This window comes from Octopus sinensis, linkage group LG19 (genome assembly GCF_006345805.1).
Source record: "Octopus sinensis linkage group LG19, ASM634580v1, whole genome shotgun sequence".
In the NCBI taxonomy this organism is placed as follows: Eukaryota; Metazoa; Mollusca; class Cephalopoda; order Octopoda; family Octopodidae; genus Octopus; species Octopus sinensis.
Window position 1 is genome coordinate 16,672,585 of NC_043015.1, and position 16,455 is coordinate 16,689,039.

Sequence of the window (16,455 nt, forward strand, 5' to 3'; positions counted from 1 at the left end):
AAGAAAAACCAAGGAAGACATGGGACTGATCTCATGTAGCTGCACCTCACAATGGAGATGACAAAGAACTATGATGATTGACAATATATGATGCTTTAGAAGATACTACTGCCTTTACAGGTATGGGGAAAGGTAGTTAAATGGTGGTAGTGATAGAGGGTTCTCCCTCTCTCTCTCTTTTCACAATTTCTATGTAATGTGGGGTTAAGTCAGATCTGTTAATATCCAATGCACCAGACCATCACCCTTCAGGGCTGTGAACCACCACTTATTGACATTTGTCTCTCTCTCTTTTATCTCTCACTCTCCTTCCCTTGCCAGCAAGTACACAACTGCTATGACTCTCTTTCTCATTAACCTTACTATATCTCTACCATTACTTCCTCCCATTACTATCACTACTCCAGTACTCCTTACTCTCTCTCTTTCTCTTCTATTTCTCCCTCCTCTGCCACACTGCCACCTTTATCAACACTTTCATTTCTTTCACTTTCTCATTCTTGTTCATTTCTGTCATTGTCCTGAATGAGTGAAAACAACAAGGAATAAAATGAAGGCTCTCTAGCTTTGTTGGTTAGAAAGCTATTTCACTAGTGCTGGTGCCCTGATAAAATGTTTCCAATATTCCCTAGAAAGATCTTGGTGTTGAGAAAGGCACCTGTCTATAGAAACTATTCCAAAAATGACATATACAAGTAGGATGTAATTCTGTGACCCATCTAGGAGGGTAGCAGCTCTGAAAAAGAAATGACTTGGTACATGATAACCTGTCTAATCCACTCCATCATGGAAAGCAGACATAAAATGTTGATGTATATATATATAAGTAAATATGTATGTATGCACACATATGTGCCTGTATGTGTAAAATATTTATTCAGTATCTATGTGTTGGTGTGTGTGTGTGAGTGTGTGCATGCTTGGTAGCTAATAGCAATTTATAGTCAAAATGTATTCATTCCTCACACTCATCTATTGTTTGTCATGCACACTTCAGGCATTTCCTAATCGTGATCATATTTCTCTGACTCTCTTGACCTCCAGAGGCATCAGATTTCAGCCAGCAAACTAGTCAGGATCTTTTCAAGTAGAATTCGTGATAAAATTTCATTTCCCTTTTCACTTTAAACTTTTTTATGAGAGGATAAATATCATCTTCTATGGAACCATATCTTTCATTTCTGTATACACAATAACTGACCTAATCCTTCTGCTTTAATTCTTTAAACTTTCCATATACACATGAGAAATATATTCTGTTACTTATCATCTGATCTGATATAACTTGTATATTCAATAATCTTGATATAAACAATGCATTTTTTTCTAATGAATGATATGGCTTCTGAAGGGATTTTTTAAAAAATTGAATACCTTTGAACATAAATAAATCTTGCATTCTCTGACAGTTTATCTACTCTAATTATGCTTACAGAGAGACTTTTCGTAATGATAGTTATACTGTTATAATTCATATTCACTCTGATCATTTACAACTGTGATGCTGTATTTTATGTTAGGCTACAATAGGTTAAACCAGATTACATTTTCTTCTCAGTGAATCTGGGAGCTAATAAGTACTAAAGTATTTCTGTGACAACTTAGCTCCAGCTCTTTATAATGATAAATATATTCCTGGTCTATTGTTCATGTTTTAATGATTTATTTCATAATATTGAAAAAGTGGTGAAATACAATAGTTATATGGAGATAATGATTAAACTTTTAGAAGAATTTGTAACTTTTGGTGATGAATTGAGACGTCTAAAATAGTGGTAAATTATCAGAATCATCAGCACATTGGATGAAATAACTTGTAATATTTTCCCAGTATCTTGCATCCTGATTTTAAATCTAGTTGTGGTCAACTTTGCCTTTCATCCTTTAACCCTTTTGATACCAACCCGGCTGAAGCCGCCTCTGGCTTTGTAGTACAAATGTCTTGTTTTCATAAGTTTTGAGTTAAAATCTTCCACCAAACCTTAGTCACAATTTATGTTCCTAACACTAGCTTAATGATAACTAATTTATTTTACTAAAGTCTTTGTTATATTTAAAGTAATTGAAACAAACACAGAGCATCTCAAAATAAATATGGTAACAAATGGGTTAATGGTTAATAAATGAAATACTTACTAGTCTAGGGTAGTGGGTTGGTAAAAATGTTAGTGTCAGACGTCTTGCAGTATTTGTTTTGGCTCTTTATGTTCTGAGTTCAAATCCTACCATTGCATACTTGAAGAGTAAACTTAATCTATCACCCAGTTTAACACTACTATTGATTGATTTTGGCAGAGTCCACTATGTTGCAAATGTTCTTCAGTTTGATGATAACCTACCTCCCTCTCTCCCAACAATCTCATAGTCCTTTCATGAGCAGTGACATTTCCTCCTAACTGAGAAATTTTTTTAAATTGTTAATTTGGCATGAGTCATCACATTCAGGAAAAAATGATCAAATATCTTCCATTAATTGTTTTGGACAATTTAAAAAAAAATTTAAGCATCAGTTAGTTCAGAGGGCAGTAAAACTACAATTGACATACATTGGCTCTGCACACACACACATGTACATAGCTATAAATTGGCAGCATTGCATATAATTCACTGGACATTGAAAACAAGATTGTTCTTTGACTTTAACTATTTTACTTTGTTTTGTTTTTTGTTTTTTTACCAACTTTCAAGTCTTAGAAAACTACAAATCAGCCCTGATTGAGCAAGTGGACTACATTATTCAATGTCCTTCCATTTTATTGTGAAATTTGAAAGATTTGGTTGCTACTTTTAGTAAATCAAACAACCATGTAGAGAATCCTCTCATGGCTTACAAACTTTGAAGATTTACACAAACGAGTTTGTGTAAACAATGTTTAATATTTTACTTTTTTTTTCATATTTCAAGTGAACATCATTTATTCCCAAAATTCTATGTCATTAAATCTTATGTGGTATAGTCTTCCTTGTGTTGAAACTGCATTTGGTGCTAGATATTTCAAATGTGAAATTACTTTTTTTACATTCAATGTTAAATAGTTAACCATAACATCAGCTAAGGTGTCTAATGATATTCTAAGTGATACATGACACTGTTGTTATTATAAAGTCCCCAATTAAAGCAACTTACCTGTAGCTTGCCTGTTGACAGCTGAAGTATTATTAAGTTTAGTTGTACTGCTGTCACTCACTTATCAGATTAAGCAATAGGGAAAAGACCAAAGCTGCATCAAATATAAGTCTTTCTAATCAGTGTACATACTGCAGTTGTTATATTTTCAAGTGTGAAAAAAAAAGTAAAGAGTTTCAGGAAACTAATGATTAGGAAAAATTGTATTGTGATATTCACAAATTCAAATAAGTTTGTGGGACAAGGAAAAAGAGGAAGCTGATATTTTAGAAATAACTCTTTATTTCAGGAAAGGAAAAACTTTTTATAATTTTGTCATTTCTTTCTCCCTTTTTCCTCATTCTCTTTTCTCTCACTATACGTAGTTGATGAAAAAAAACAAAAACAAATGGAAATTCATCACCAATTTCAACGAATATTCTAGTTGTTTGATCAACAGAGAGCTACCTATTTCTTGAATTGTAATATAAGGAACCAAATATTCCACAGACATGAGTACCTTTAAGAGTATTGTCAAACAGATTTGGCATGAAATTGTGTGACAAGGCAGGTCACTTTAATTACAGGTGTACATCATCCAACAGGCACAGTTTCCAGCAACCAAGTATCACTTAGAAGACCTATGATGACCTGAGATGATGGTAGAAAACACTTGCTCAAGGTCCTAGAAGTTGCTTGTCCATGTGGAGTCAAATCCAAGACTTCCTGATTCAGATGTTTGCTTTCACTAAATGAATACCTATATCCACACACTAAGTTTCATTATGTTGTCTTTCAACCATATGTGGCCTGATCAATAAGTATCTGAACTGTTGCCATAGAAACAACGCTAAAGCATACAGAGTGAATCTGCTTGGCACAGATTGATCTTGTACTCTGCTGTGCATGTGCACTAAGTTTTAACATCCTAGCTCACTTCCGCTGCTTACAGCAGCACTTGGAAGGAAGGTGTGTAGCATGTGATCATCATATTGACCATGACAGAGGAAGTTGAGCAGAGAATCTGCATCACAATTTGCTAAAAGCTTGGCAATACCTGCTCAGAGACCTACACAAAGTTTTCAAAAAGTTTTCACCATTCTCGACACAACCAAGGAGACGTTGTGCAACTGAAACCCGAGTGTCTTTTTGGTCAGCTGAAAGTAGTTTTGGCACAAAGTTGGCAGACAAGCATCTCATACCCAATCTTCAGTGATAACGGACTGAACTGAGCTATAACTAATCTGCACATCCTCTGATAACTCATGGATGGTGATTCAACAACTTCTTCTCACAGCTGCATGCATATCTGCAGTGTTTTCTCAGTTCTGCTAGTTGTGGATTTCCTAGAATGTTCATCAATATTGTCATTTTTTTTGCTATCTTTCAATCATCTGAACCACTCATACACTTGTGTGTGGTTCTTACACTCCACTCCATACACTTTCTGCTACTTGTCAAAGGACTTTGAGTAGGTATCGTCATGACAACTTTCTCTGCCATGGTCAATGTGATGATCACACACTACACACCTTCCTTCCAAGCACTGCAGTAAAAAGTGGAAGTGGGCTAGAGCGTTAAAACTTAGTGCACATGAACAGCAGAGTTCAAAGCCAATCTTTGCCAGCAGCTTTACTCTGTGTGCTTTAGCTTCATTACTATGTCAACAGTCCGGATACTTATTGATCAGACCTCATATATTACCACAACCTTCCTCCAGTAATCAGTAATGCTAGTTACATAGTAACCAGCATTAAACTATATTGTATATGTTTTCACTCTCCTGCATTGACACGTGGAAATGATCTGCCTAATCCCCTGCCTAAGCCAAATTATTCTAGATGTAGCAGTCATTTGATCATCACCATTAGGATTATCTTTTCCATCACCTTCAACCCCATCATTACTGCTGTCACAGCTCTTATTATCACAATTACTACTACCACCACCACCACCACCATCATCATCACTACTTGCCATTACCATTATTATTACTTTTGCCCTACTGACACTGCTATCATCATATATATTACCATCACTACTGCAAGCTGTATCAGCATCACCAGTACCAACTTGTTGTATTACTATTAGCACAACTACCACTATAATCATCATTCTTACCACCTAAACAATGTATATAACAAAATTAGGTGTCAAACAGGACAGAACATGTCCAGACTGCCATATCCTTTCACAATTAGCTAATTTATGATAAAGACAGCAACATGGTTGTGAATCACATAGAAATATGACCTCTCTGCCATTGTAACAATTTAATCAGTTAAGTTCAAGGTAAGGATTTTGTTATACAGAACTGGGTGGATCTAATTAACAACTGCAAGAATAACAACAACAGTAACAGCATTAACTCATTTTTGCTAACTAATTAAAGATTCTAAAGCTAAAGAATTAGACATTTAAAGTTAGTTGAATTTATCAGATGACTGTGATATTTATTATAATACAGCTGCCAATCTTTCTATTCTAACATTGAATATTATTTTCTTCTGTTTGATAGCTATTTTACATCCACATTTCTCAGTTGTCATAAAGATCAGTATTTTCTAATAAATTGAGTTATTTGCGTAAACTTTTACTAGATTTGTTGTTTCTTTGTTTGTTAGTCAAAGGAACTTACCAATTGCAAGCCTTCCTGATTATGGAATAATGACGGCTTGATAAGTGAGATGCAATAGAGAAATAAGTTGAAACACATAGAGGTGGAGAATAAAGACACAGTAGAGATGGAGTAGGGCAACAAATTAGTAGAGACATTAAAATGTTTGATTTATAAAAATTTATTTTGACTCCTTGAACTCTAGATTCAAATCCTGCCACGGTCAACTTTTCTTTTGATCCTTTCATAAATAAATTACTAACCCAGGGCAGTGGACTGATAAAATTGTTAGAGCTTTGGACAAGATACTTTATAATAGCCATCCCTGTTGTATACATTCTAGCTTCAAAATCCTGACCAAGCCATTATTATAATGAAATAACTTCTTTCAGGTGGACTAATAAATCCAAATAAAAAGATCTTGAAGACAGAATAGTTTACATATATATTTGCTTTGACAAGAATGAAGTGTAATGTTTTAAGTGGAGCACATATGAGGAAAGACTTGCAGAGAAGAAAATGGAGAGACCATCCAAAGTAACATCACAAGTGCATGGTGAGATATTTGATTCAGCATAAAGAAACATTATTCCTCACAGAAGTATTGGTATAAAGGACAATAGAAGAAGCTGCTGCACAGTGGGACTGAACCCAAAATCACATGGTTACAAGGTGAACTTCTGAACTACACAGCCTGTGCCTATCTATGCTGGCAGCTGACAAATAGAAAATTTCAAATCAGGAAGACTAATAAAAATGACACTAGCTGAAGAATTCTATTGTAGATTTTAAAAAAATACTTATACACATTTAACTTATCATTAATAAAATAGTCCCAGAGATATGCCTCGCATATCCCCACCCCAAGAAAAAAAATAGGCAATCTGTTGGTTACAACAACAAGGGTTCCAGTTGATCCAATCAACAGAACAGCCTGCTCATGAAATTAATGTGCAAGTGGTTGAGCATTTCACAGACACACATATTCTTACTCTGGTTCTCAGGGAGATTCAGTGTGACACAAAATGTGACAAGGCTGGCCCTTAAAAAAAACAGGTACTACTCATTATTGCCAGCTGAGTGGATTGGAGCAACATGAAAGTGTCTTGCTCAAGAGACACAATGCACCACTGGAAATCAAACTCATGATTGTGACCAGAATACCCTAACCACTAGGCCACACACCTTCACTACACTGGGTGTATGATGAGCTTCAGTAAGATTACAACTTTTTTATATTCTTAGGTTTTAGTCCTTTTAGAACATCAACTAGTTTTTTCATAGTTGTAGTTTAAAAAATTACTTTATTTTTTAAAATGCTTTTAAGATGGCCTTGAGCATTACTCTCTCTGACAAAGATCACAGAGATAGCTGACTAGATGTTCTGGATGTCTGAGAGAAACCCAGTTTTGTATTTTGATTATGACATGCACCACTATACACTATTAGTGTTAGAATCCAACGTCACAAAAACAATTTAATAGTAATATCACATGAATTGAACCCTACCCTATTCACCAGTGGCATGATATTGTTTATGCATTTCCTGTTATGGTCACAAGATTCTGCTTCTTTCACACTCAAAATAGATCAAAATCCTAAACAGTACATCTAACTCACAATAAACACTTCAAGCTGATCAACTACTGACCTTCTACCAATATCTAATTTATATTAAATTATTACCCAATTATCTGGGACAGTGCTACTGCTATATTCACACAAACTAGCTGAACCATATTTTAAAAATCCATTCAACCCATTAGCAAAGGTTCCTTCACCAATACATAACAACTACTTGCAATGTATATACATTTTTAATATTTAACTCTTCTACCACGATTACAGCAGCTTCAGCTCTCCTGAACTAGCAACCAGCTGAAAGACAGACACCTTCCTCTTTGACCATAATAAAGTCCTCAGAAGCATTTTAAAATTTCATTTGAAGAGGAAAGTGAGGATGAAGAGGGAAGTGCTGCCTCCCATCAAATTTCTTGAAAGGTGGATGAGAGTAGAAAACTTGGCCCAAGTGGATGGGTTTACTCTGAGTATGCATCTATAAATTGAAAGAGAACAACTAGGAGAAGGCACTTCTTTAGTGGTCGAGATGACTGTGGTTTTAAGGGGTTTCCATGAGAAGTTCTCAGGGGTTTTATCCCTTTGGAGAATTATTCTTTGTTTGAATTTTGTCTTATTCCATTTTCTTGTTTATATACTTTTTTATGTAATCCTACACTATATTATCCTGGATGTTATAATTTAATTAATACATAGTTAGCATGTTCTTTTACCTCAGTACTCCTTTATTAAATACCAGTAAATACCAATTGATCAATCTTCATAGATACCATCTGATAAGTTAGTATTTAAGTATATAATATGTATAAATATTAAACTATTTCTAGATAATTTCTTTTCCTCCCTCTATTGTGGTAAAAAGTTTGGTATATATTCAAAAAACTTTTTATCCATTTGTTATAATATTCTTCTTAATAATCTTCTGAATAACCTTAAATCTTAACTTTATACAATATGGCAATATTGTTTAAAATATTTAACTATAGTACCCCATAATAAAATTTCTGCTGTTTCATTATCAATGGTCTACTAGTTGCTTGCCCCTTTAATTGTCAGCTATCATCTTGATTTAAGATTTCCTTTACCAAATCTCGTTATATTGCTTCAAATTAATCTTGATAGTTTTTATGACTATACCCACTATAATTTCTGTTGACTCCCTCAGCCCACTTCCTAGCAGGCACTACTCCTTGTTCTTTTAGCCTTAGATATACAAAGATTTGATAAACTAGACTATAAATTAAAACTGACCCCATAAAACAGTGACAAACTAGACCTGTAACAAGTCTTTCTTCCTGATACCTTAGTAGCTTCTAAGCTGAAGTGAAGACAGCATGTTCTTTGTCTATCTCCTTACTTCCTGGGAGATTTTAGGTAAAATGATACTAATGTGTCCATCTGTTTTTAATTTAATCTAATTCTTTATGTAGCTGAGGATTGCTCTGTATTTAAATTGATGTAATGATCGCATTGTTCAATTAAATGGAGTTGCTTGAAACGATCGTACTGCATTACCTTTGGATATCTTTGTTGCTTATTTTGATTATATCAATAGATAGATAGATGTATATAAACGTAGATGTATGCATATATATATATATATATATATATATATATACACACACATCCATATATGCATTATATACACATCAATATATATATATATATATATACACATCTATATATGTATTATATACATACATATATATATACACACACATCTATGTATATATATATCCATCTATATGTTTATATATATGTGTGTGTGAGAGTGTGTATATATGTATATGTATGCATATATATGTATATATATATACATACATATATCCACACATCTATATATGTATTATATATATACATACATCTATCTATCGGGAGAGTTCACGAAAAAAACAAAAGACGAAGACAGGTGGTGTATAAAACAAACAGATGTATTAGTATAACGCCCAGGAATTGAAAAAGTCTTTTACATTTCGAGCCTATGCTCTTCTACAGAAAGGGACACAGAAAAAAAAGCAAGGAGAGAAAAAAATGTGTGTAGTGGCTACCGATTTATCATGGCGACTGCCGGACCGAAGGGTCACACAGGAGAGTGAAGGAGTAGGGGAGAAAACAAAGTAAAGATGACCCCCCAACATGAAGGTGCGTGTGTGTGAAAGAGAGTATGTATGCGCGTGTGAAAGAGGGCTGGTGGTCTTGATGTGTGCGTGTGTGTATGTGTAGGTGTGAAAATGTGGGGATGGGAATTGGTCAGTGCTGGTGTGTGGGTGATGTGTTGTGATGTTGTTGAGAGGTGGGGGAGGCGAGAATGAGGAAAGCACAGGTGGGGTGTGGGTTAGGCTGAGGGTTGTGGTTGAGTTGGGGTATGGTGGGTAGGTAGAGGGTGGGGGTAGAGGTGGGTATGTGGGTGAGGGTGTAAGGGATGGGATGGGGGGATGGGAAGGATAGGGAAATTGGAGCAGGAATGGGGGAAGAAGGGGAATGTGGGTATGTGAGAAGAGAGAGAGAGAGTAAGAGAGAGGAGAGAAAGAGAATAAGAGAGAAGAGAGAAAGAGAGAGTGAAAGAGTAAGAGAGAAGAGAGAAAGAGAGTAGGGGTGTAGAGAAGTAGGAGTGAAGAGAAGTAGGAGTCGGAGCAAGAGAGGAGAGGTGAGTGGGAAGAAGTAGGGGAGGGGGAGAGAGGCAAGGGGGGGAGGTTAGATGAAGAAGAGAAGAGAGTTGAGCCCAAATGGCATAAAGGAGCGAAGAGAGAAGATTAATCCCTGTTCATGGTGCAAACGGGAGTCATGATGGCTTCTGTGCAAGGATAATCCGAACACAGACAGGTGTTGCAAAGAGTGACTGGTAGAGCAGAAATAGTGTGAGACCAGAGTGTCATTGCCGAAGTGGATGTCTCAGAAGTGTTCCGCGAACCAGTCAGCCAAGTGGTGTCCTGTTTGTCCGATGTACAGAGAATGGCAGAGAGAGCAGGAGATGCAATAGATGATATTGGTAGAGGTGCAGGTGAAAGAGTCAGTGATGCGATAGGGTCAATGATGGGTGCCGGTGAAAAGGGTGGTGTTGGAGAGGTAAGGGCAAGTGCGGCAGCATGGGCAGGAACAAGCCAGGTTGGGAGGTAGGGTTGGGGAAGAAGCTGTGGACCAAGAGGTCTCGTAGGTTGTGGGCTCATTTGAAGGAGGGAAGCGGTCAGTTAGGGAAGATGTGTGAAGTGGATGGGTTGGACTGGAGATGCCGGAAAGCTCGGAGATGGTGCATTGGAGAGGTAGGGTGGAGGGGTGGTAGGTGAGGGGAAAAGGGAGGCTGGAGACTGCAGGGCGAGTTCAGGGGGAGAGAGCAGATGCACAGACCACAGAACATGCCCTGGCACATTTGGCCAGACGAACGAGTGTGGAGGTGTCAGGTTGGGGATTGGGTCGGAGGTCCAGGAAGTGTTTCAGTGCACGCAGCCCCGCATGGTGAGGGATCACAGTGTAAAGGCTCTGGATGTCCAGAGTGAAGAGAAGTTTAGAGGGGCCAGGAAAGGAGGAGAAAGAATTGAATAGACGAAGAGCATGGTTGGTGTCATGGATGTGAGAAGGGAGAGAAGCCACTAGGGGGGCAAGGACATGGTCGAGATATTTGGAGATAAGCTCAGTGGGGCAGTTGCAGGCAGAGATGATGGGGCAGCTAGGATTGTTAGGTTTGTGGATTTCGGTAAGGAAGTAAATAGTGGGGGTGCAGGGGGTTTCGGACAGTGAGGTTGGAGGCGGTGTGGGGGAGACGGGAGGACGAGATGAGGTCATGGATGGTAGAGGAGACTGTCTGTTGGTAGCTGGACGTGGGGTCAGAGGGCAGAAAGCAGTAAAAGGAGGTGTCATTAAGTTGGCGGAGAGCTTCGGCCTTATAGAGGTCTACACGCCATACCACCACTGCTCCACCCTTGTCAGCCGGTTTTATAATGATGTCAGTGCGGCATTTCTTATTTCTTTACTGCCGACAAGGGGCTAAACATAGAGGGGATAAACAAGGATTAAGTCGATTACATTGATCTCAGTGTGTAACTGGTACTTAATTTATCGACCCCAAAAGTATGAAAGGCAAAATCGACCTTGGCAGAATTTGGTCTCAGAATGTAAAGACAGACGAAATACCGCTAAGCATTTCCTCCAGCGTGCTAACGTTTCTGCCAGCTCGCTGCCTTAGAAAGTGAACATTCATTTTAGAAATATATTCTTTATTCTTATTGCTTAAGCATTACTCCCTTACTTCCTGACATGAAATTTCGTAACATTTTACCTCATAACTATTTTTCTACTAAATTTTTGTTCAATGTGACTAGCAATTCTGAATTCCTCATGCATTTTTCTATCATTTAAGCCTAAGAAAGGTATACTTTTAATTTAAAATTTTAAAAATCTATGTTAATTGAAGATGAATATCTGCCTTACTCCCCCCCCCCCTTGAGGTTGCAGATATTTTGATGTAATGCTTTTTTCTACTGAACTAAATCTCAAACTATTTATGCCAAAGTGTAGCTGCGGAGGTGTCTTTAAAACTATTAACAGTTTGCAATTTAGCCGAGAACTATATAATTGGTGAAGCTTGGAAGTTGCTGCGACTGCCGAAATGGTGGACTTAAGAATATATTCAACCAACCACTACCATGGTTGAATGATATATAAATACATACATACAAGATCTACATATACATATATACATACATGCATACATGTATACATGGATGTACCATCTTTTATTCATTTTCAAAAAAACTTGCTTCCCTAGTCACGTATCATTTCTCAGTCGCTGCTTACATCACTGCCTCATCCCTAAAGGTTTCTGCCTCCATTTCCACCCCACTCTCCACTCTGCTTCATCCATCCTACCCATACTCCGTACCACATCCTACCACCTTATGCATGCCACTATTCGCTCCAATCTCTCAAAAATACATATCATTGACCGCCTTCTCCCTCTGGCTTTTTCCATCTTTTTCTCCTCTCTGTCGCCCTTCCATGCTCAAAACACTTTGCGTTATATAATTCATCAATTTCTTGACAACACCAAAGTTTGTAAACTCCACTCACTCCTCCATTTCATCACACCCGATGCCACTACCCTTCTCCCTCCCTGATATGCTCTCCCCACCTACACCCAACCCCCTGTCCCTCTAACCCCCCTCACACATCCCCACTCCCTCCCTCCCAGCCTTCCACCACCCCTCCTACTTCTATTCCATCCACCCCTCTCCACTTCAGTCAGTTGTTACCATTCCCCCAGATCTTCCCCTCTCTGAAGCGGAGTGCTCCATCGTGCATTTCATCCCCCGCACTCCATCCTGTAATGAATTTCAGACTCATGCTGATATCCACAGCTTTGTGCGCCATGTTAGGTTGTGTGCACTTTTCCGCGACACTCCACCCACATCTAACGAGGAGGATTGCTTCACTGACCTGGGCAGCCGACCATCCCAGTGGACACCTGCTCCTGGCCAGTTCTCAGCAGTTGATCTTCTCCAGGCATCCCTGTCATCTCAACATCTCCCCAGTCGAGTTCCAGATTATCTTTGCAATTTCGGCTGGTTATACTCTAGATTGCTCCAATCTGGCCAGCCCCAAGGAAAAACTAAGCTAAGAGCATTAGATTCCTTGGAAGAAAGCAGCGAATGTATACGAAAACAAGGTCGGAAAAAAAAACAGAGAATGTTACACAAATACAATTAATAGGACATAACAACAGGTGTCTTTCAACTAAGGACAAATTAAATTAAGCTGGCGTGTGTAGAAGTAAAGCCTTATGGCAGGGATACAAGATTTCACAGGCACAGGGAGGGATATAAATGTTGCATGGATGGTGGCCGAATCAAGAAAAAAGGTCAGGCTTGGCTGAACACCGGTCATGTGCAGAGAGAAGAGAGAGAGGTAGAGGCAGAGGGACAGAAGAAATAAGGAGGGGCGAGAAAAAAAAAAGCAGAGACACAGTGAAGTGAAAAGAGGAGGGAAAGTGAGCATGAAGAGAAGGCAAGGAAATGTGAGAGAGGGGGAACGAAAGAACGAAGAGTGGAATGAGTGAAGTGTGAAAGGGCTGAAAGAAAGAAGGAAAGAACAGAAAGTATAGTCGTACAAGATTTAGATAAATATATACTTACATATAAGAGACCAAAGTGTACGTACGCCGCTATATGTTTTATATATAAAAAATACAAAATGGGACAAGAACACAAAACATCCAGACAGTTAGTTGATACAAAAAGGAACAACAAAACATCCAGATAGACGATACAAAGAAAACAAGGACGGTCGCATCTATATATGTGTGTGTGTGTCACTGAAGCCATTCACACATACATAACCCCTCTCTTTCTCTGTCAATCACTCACACATTTACTCACTACAAAAAGTGAATATAAAAATTATCTTTCTCTCTCTCTCACACACACACACATACCCACACACCAGCACCATTGCTCTCTCTGTCTCTTCACACACACTAACAAAACAACTTCACATACACACCATACTTTCTGTCTCGCACACTCATCGATTCTTTCCCTTCACAACCGACTTCAAAAGATAACTTCCCTGATCCAATTGCTCTCTCTCTCTCTCTCTCTCTCTCTCTCTCTCTCTCTCTCGCTTTTATGCCGACTTCAAAAGATCCCCTCTCCGCACATATGTAAAAAAATTTTTTTTTTTTCGGAAAGCGACCATCAGAAACATAGACATATGCACGTGGTTTGAGAAGTGATATAAACTATTCTCAAATCAAAAGATCGCCAAATTCTAAATAATCTGATATAATCACATATTAAACAGTAATATAAAATAATTCAAGATCATAACAATAATCAACGATAACCCAAAAATGAGCAAAATTGGGATCTTTTCCTTTTGAACGACAGTTTTCAACACAATTTCTAGTTAACTAAACACTTTTAAACTTCGTATACTGGTAGAATGTGTTTATAAAACATCATTTTTTTCTTGGCTTTATTGAGAAAACTCTATAGTTTGTAAGATATTTCCACTTTAAAATCGAGCATTTCGGCAATTTTAACCAATCGCTGGAGCCCATTTGGGGTGAAAACATTCCGTGCTGTATGAATATGTCCCTCGTTTAAGAAACAGAATGGGTTTATTTACATTTGCGAAGAAAAAAAGATACCCTTCCCCCACCCCTAACCCTAAAACAGATTGAAATGCAATAGATCGATACTAGGGTTATAATTATGGGTGACAATTTCATACAACACTGCTACGGAAAATGGATTTTTTTCTAGCGGTGTCAAATGAAAATGTCACCCATAATTATAACTCTAGTATCGATCTATTGCATTTCAATGTTTTAGGGTTAGGTGTGGGGGAAGGGTATCTTTTTTTATTCGCAAATGTAAATAAACCCATTCTGTTTCTTAAACGAGGGACATATTCATACAGCACGGAATGTTTTCACCCCAAATGGACTCCAGCGATCGGTTAAAATTGCCGAAATGCTCGATTTTAAAGTGGAAATATCTAACAAACTATAGAATTTTCTCAATAAAACCAAGAAAAAAACGATGTTTTATAAACACATTCTACCAATATACGAAGTTTAAAAGTGTTTAGTTAACTAGAAATTGTGTTGACATATGCCGTTCAAAAGGAAAAGATCCCAAAATTGAACTACCACAACACAAAAAATGCACAGATATACCAAAATGGACAGCAACACGAATACAAAAATGGACAGCTAAAACAATAAATTGCACCAAAAATATCCTCAGTTACAAATAAGTTGGCTGCAAGTAACACGCAAAAAAACTTTTCCGTGACCTCCACACAAACTAAAAGTAGCAAAAGTTTGATATAAAGTGAAAGTGGTACGCTAAACTCAAAGATCCTCTTCTTGCTTTACTGCTTAATGTCTTGTATTTCAGAGAATTACAAAGGAAGGGAGATAATCAATAAACCCAATGTAAATCTGTAAACAAAGATGGCAACTGATTGTGATAACGTAGTTGTTGGTAAGTAGGGACTTTAATCATGTTATCGTTGCTAATACCCAAGTAGATAGACACTTACATATGGGTTTAAAACTATGCAGAACTTTTAACCCCTAATCGGAATCCAGTTATTTTCTTTATGTATATGTATATATTTACTGTTTTTACTCTATCCTTCATTTGGTGACACGTGGTTAACTTTAATATTTTGTAATGATTTAGTGATTGTAGTCGCTAATATCTCTGTTAATTTGAGTTCGTGTTGGCTGAAATGTATTTAATTCATCGTTCATGTTAATATGCCTATTGATCTAATTATTATCATACATTCATCAAGTCAAATTTAAATATAGGTTGTAATTAATATCAACACAGCGCTAGACGAATAATAATTAAAACTTCAGTACTAAAATGTTAATTATCATCTTAAAATCCTTCCATTTTATCGGTTAAGCAAACATACATCAAGTATATAACCTCAAATGAAGCACCCTAGTTTTCTCTTGATTTAGGAAGCCATATTCGAGAAGACTGTCTCCTATATGTGTTTACGTTTGGCTGATACAAGTATATGAATGGAACACCCAAAAAGGACTTCTCCCACTCTATTTTTTGTTACAACTTAATTTTCTGAAAGTAAACATTAACCATATTTCGAATCATTCTCAGCGCCTCTGGACTTTGTTTCCTCATAACTCTCTTTAAAGTGCATATTTTCGAGAGTGTAGATTACATAATACTGATGTTTGAAACATTTAAGGCGAAGGTAAAGAATAATACGCACACTAGGTCTTTAGGGTTAGGGCTTTTGTTACACAGAAAACGGGTGGTGTGCGTATTCTTTAACAACGCCACATTTAAATTTGAAATTTAAAAAAAAAGGCAATCAATCGCTTTTGGTCTTAGAACTGTAAATTTCATTCGTTAGTTTCTGTGAATTTTTATTTATTTATTTACTTTTGGTTTCAATTCACATACACAACCATCTTTAAAAAAGAATATTGTATTATGAAGTATGCCTTAAAAAATGCTTGATGGTCGTACCAGGTCCTCTTTTGATCATAGGTTTCCTTCATCAGAACTGACTTGGAGTTCAACAATAATGACAACATTTGTCTGAACACAGGACGATTCTACTTTGTTTTTACTTCCGGTCAATGAAGGAGCGTCTTTGCATTTTCTTAGTCTATAAG

The 16,455-nt window shown here is 37.2% G+C and overlaps 1 protein-coding gene across 1 annotated transcript in view; it reads left to right on the top strand.

Annotated features, from left to right (window-relative positions):
• Positions 1 to 14,989: 14,989 nt before the first annotated feature.
• Positions 14,990 to 16,455, top strand: part of LOC115222220 (protein KRI1 homolog) — a 49,792-nt gene continuing 48,326 nt past the window's right edge. Inside the window, exon 1 of the mRNA XM_029792380.2 lies at positions 14,990 to 15,283. Within this exon, the coding sequence (XP_029648240.1) occupies positions 15,253 to 15,283 (31 nt within the window). The 5' untranslated portion in view covers positions 14,990 to 15,252. The remainder of the gene's footprint in view (positions 15,284 to 16,455) is intronic.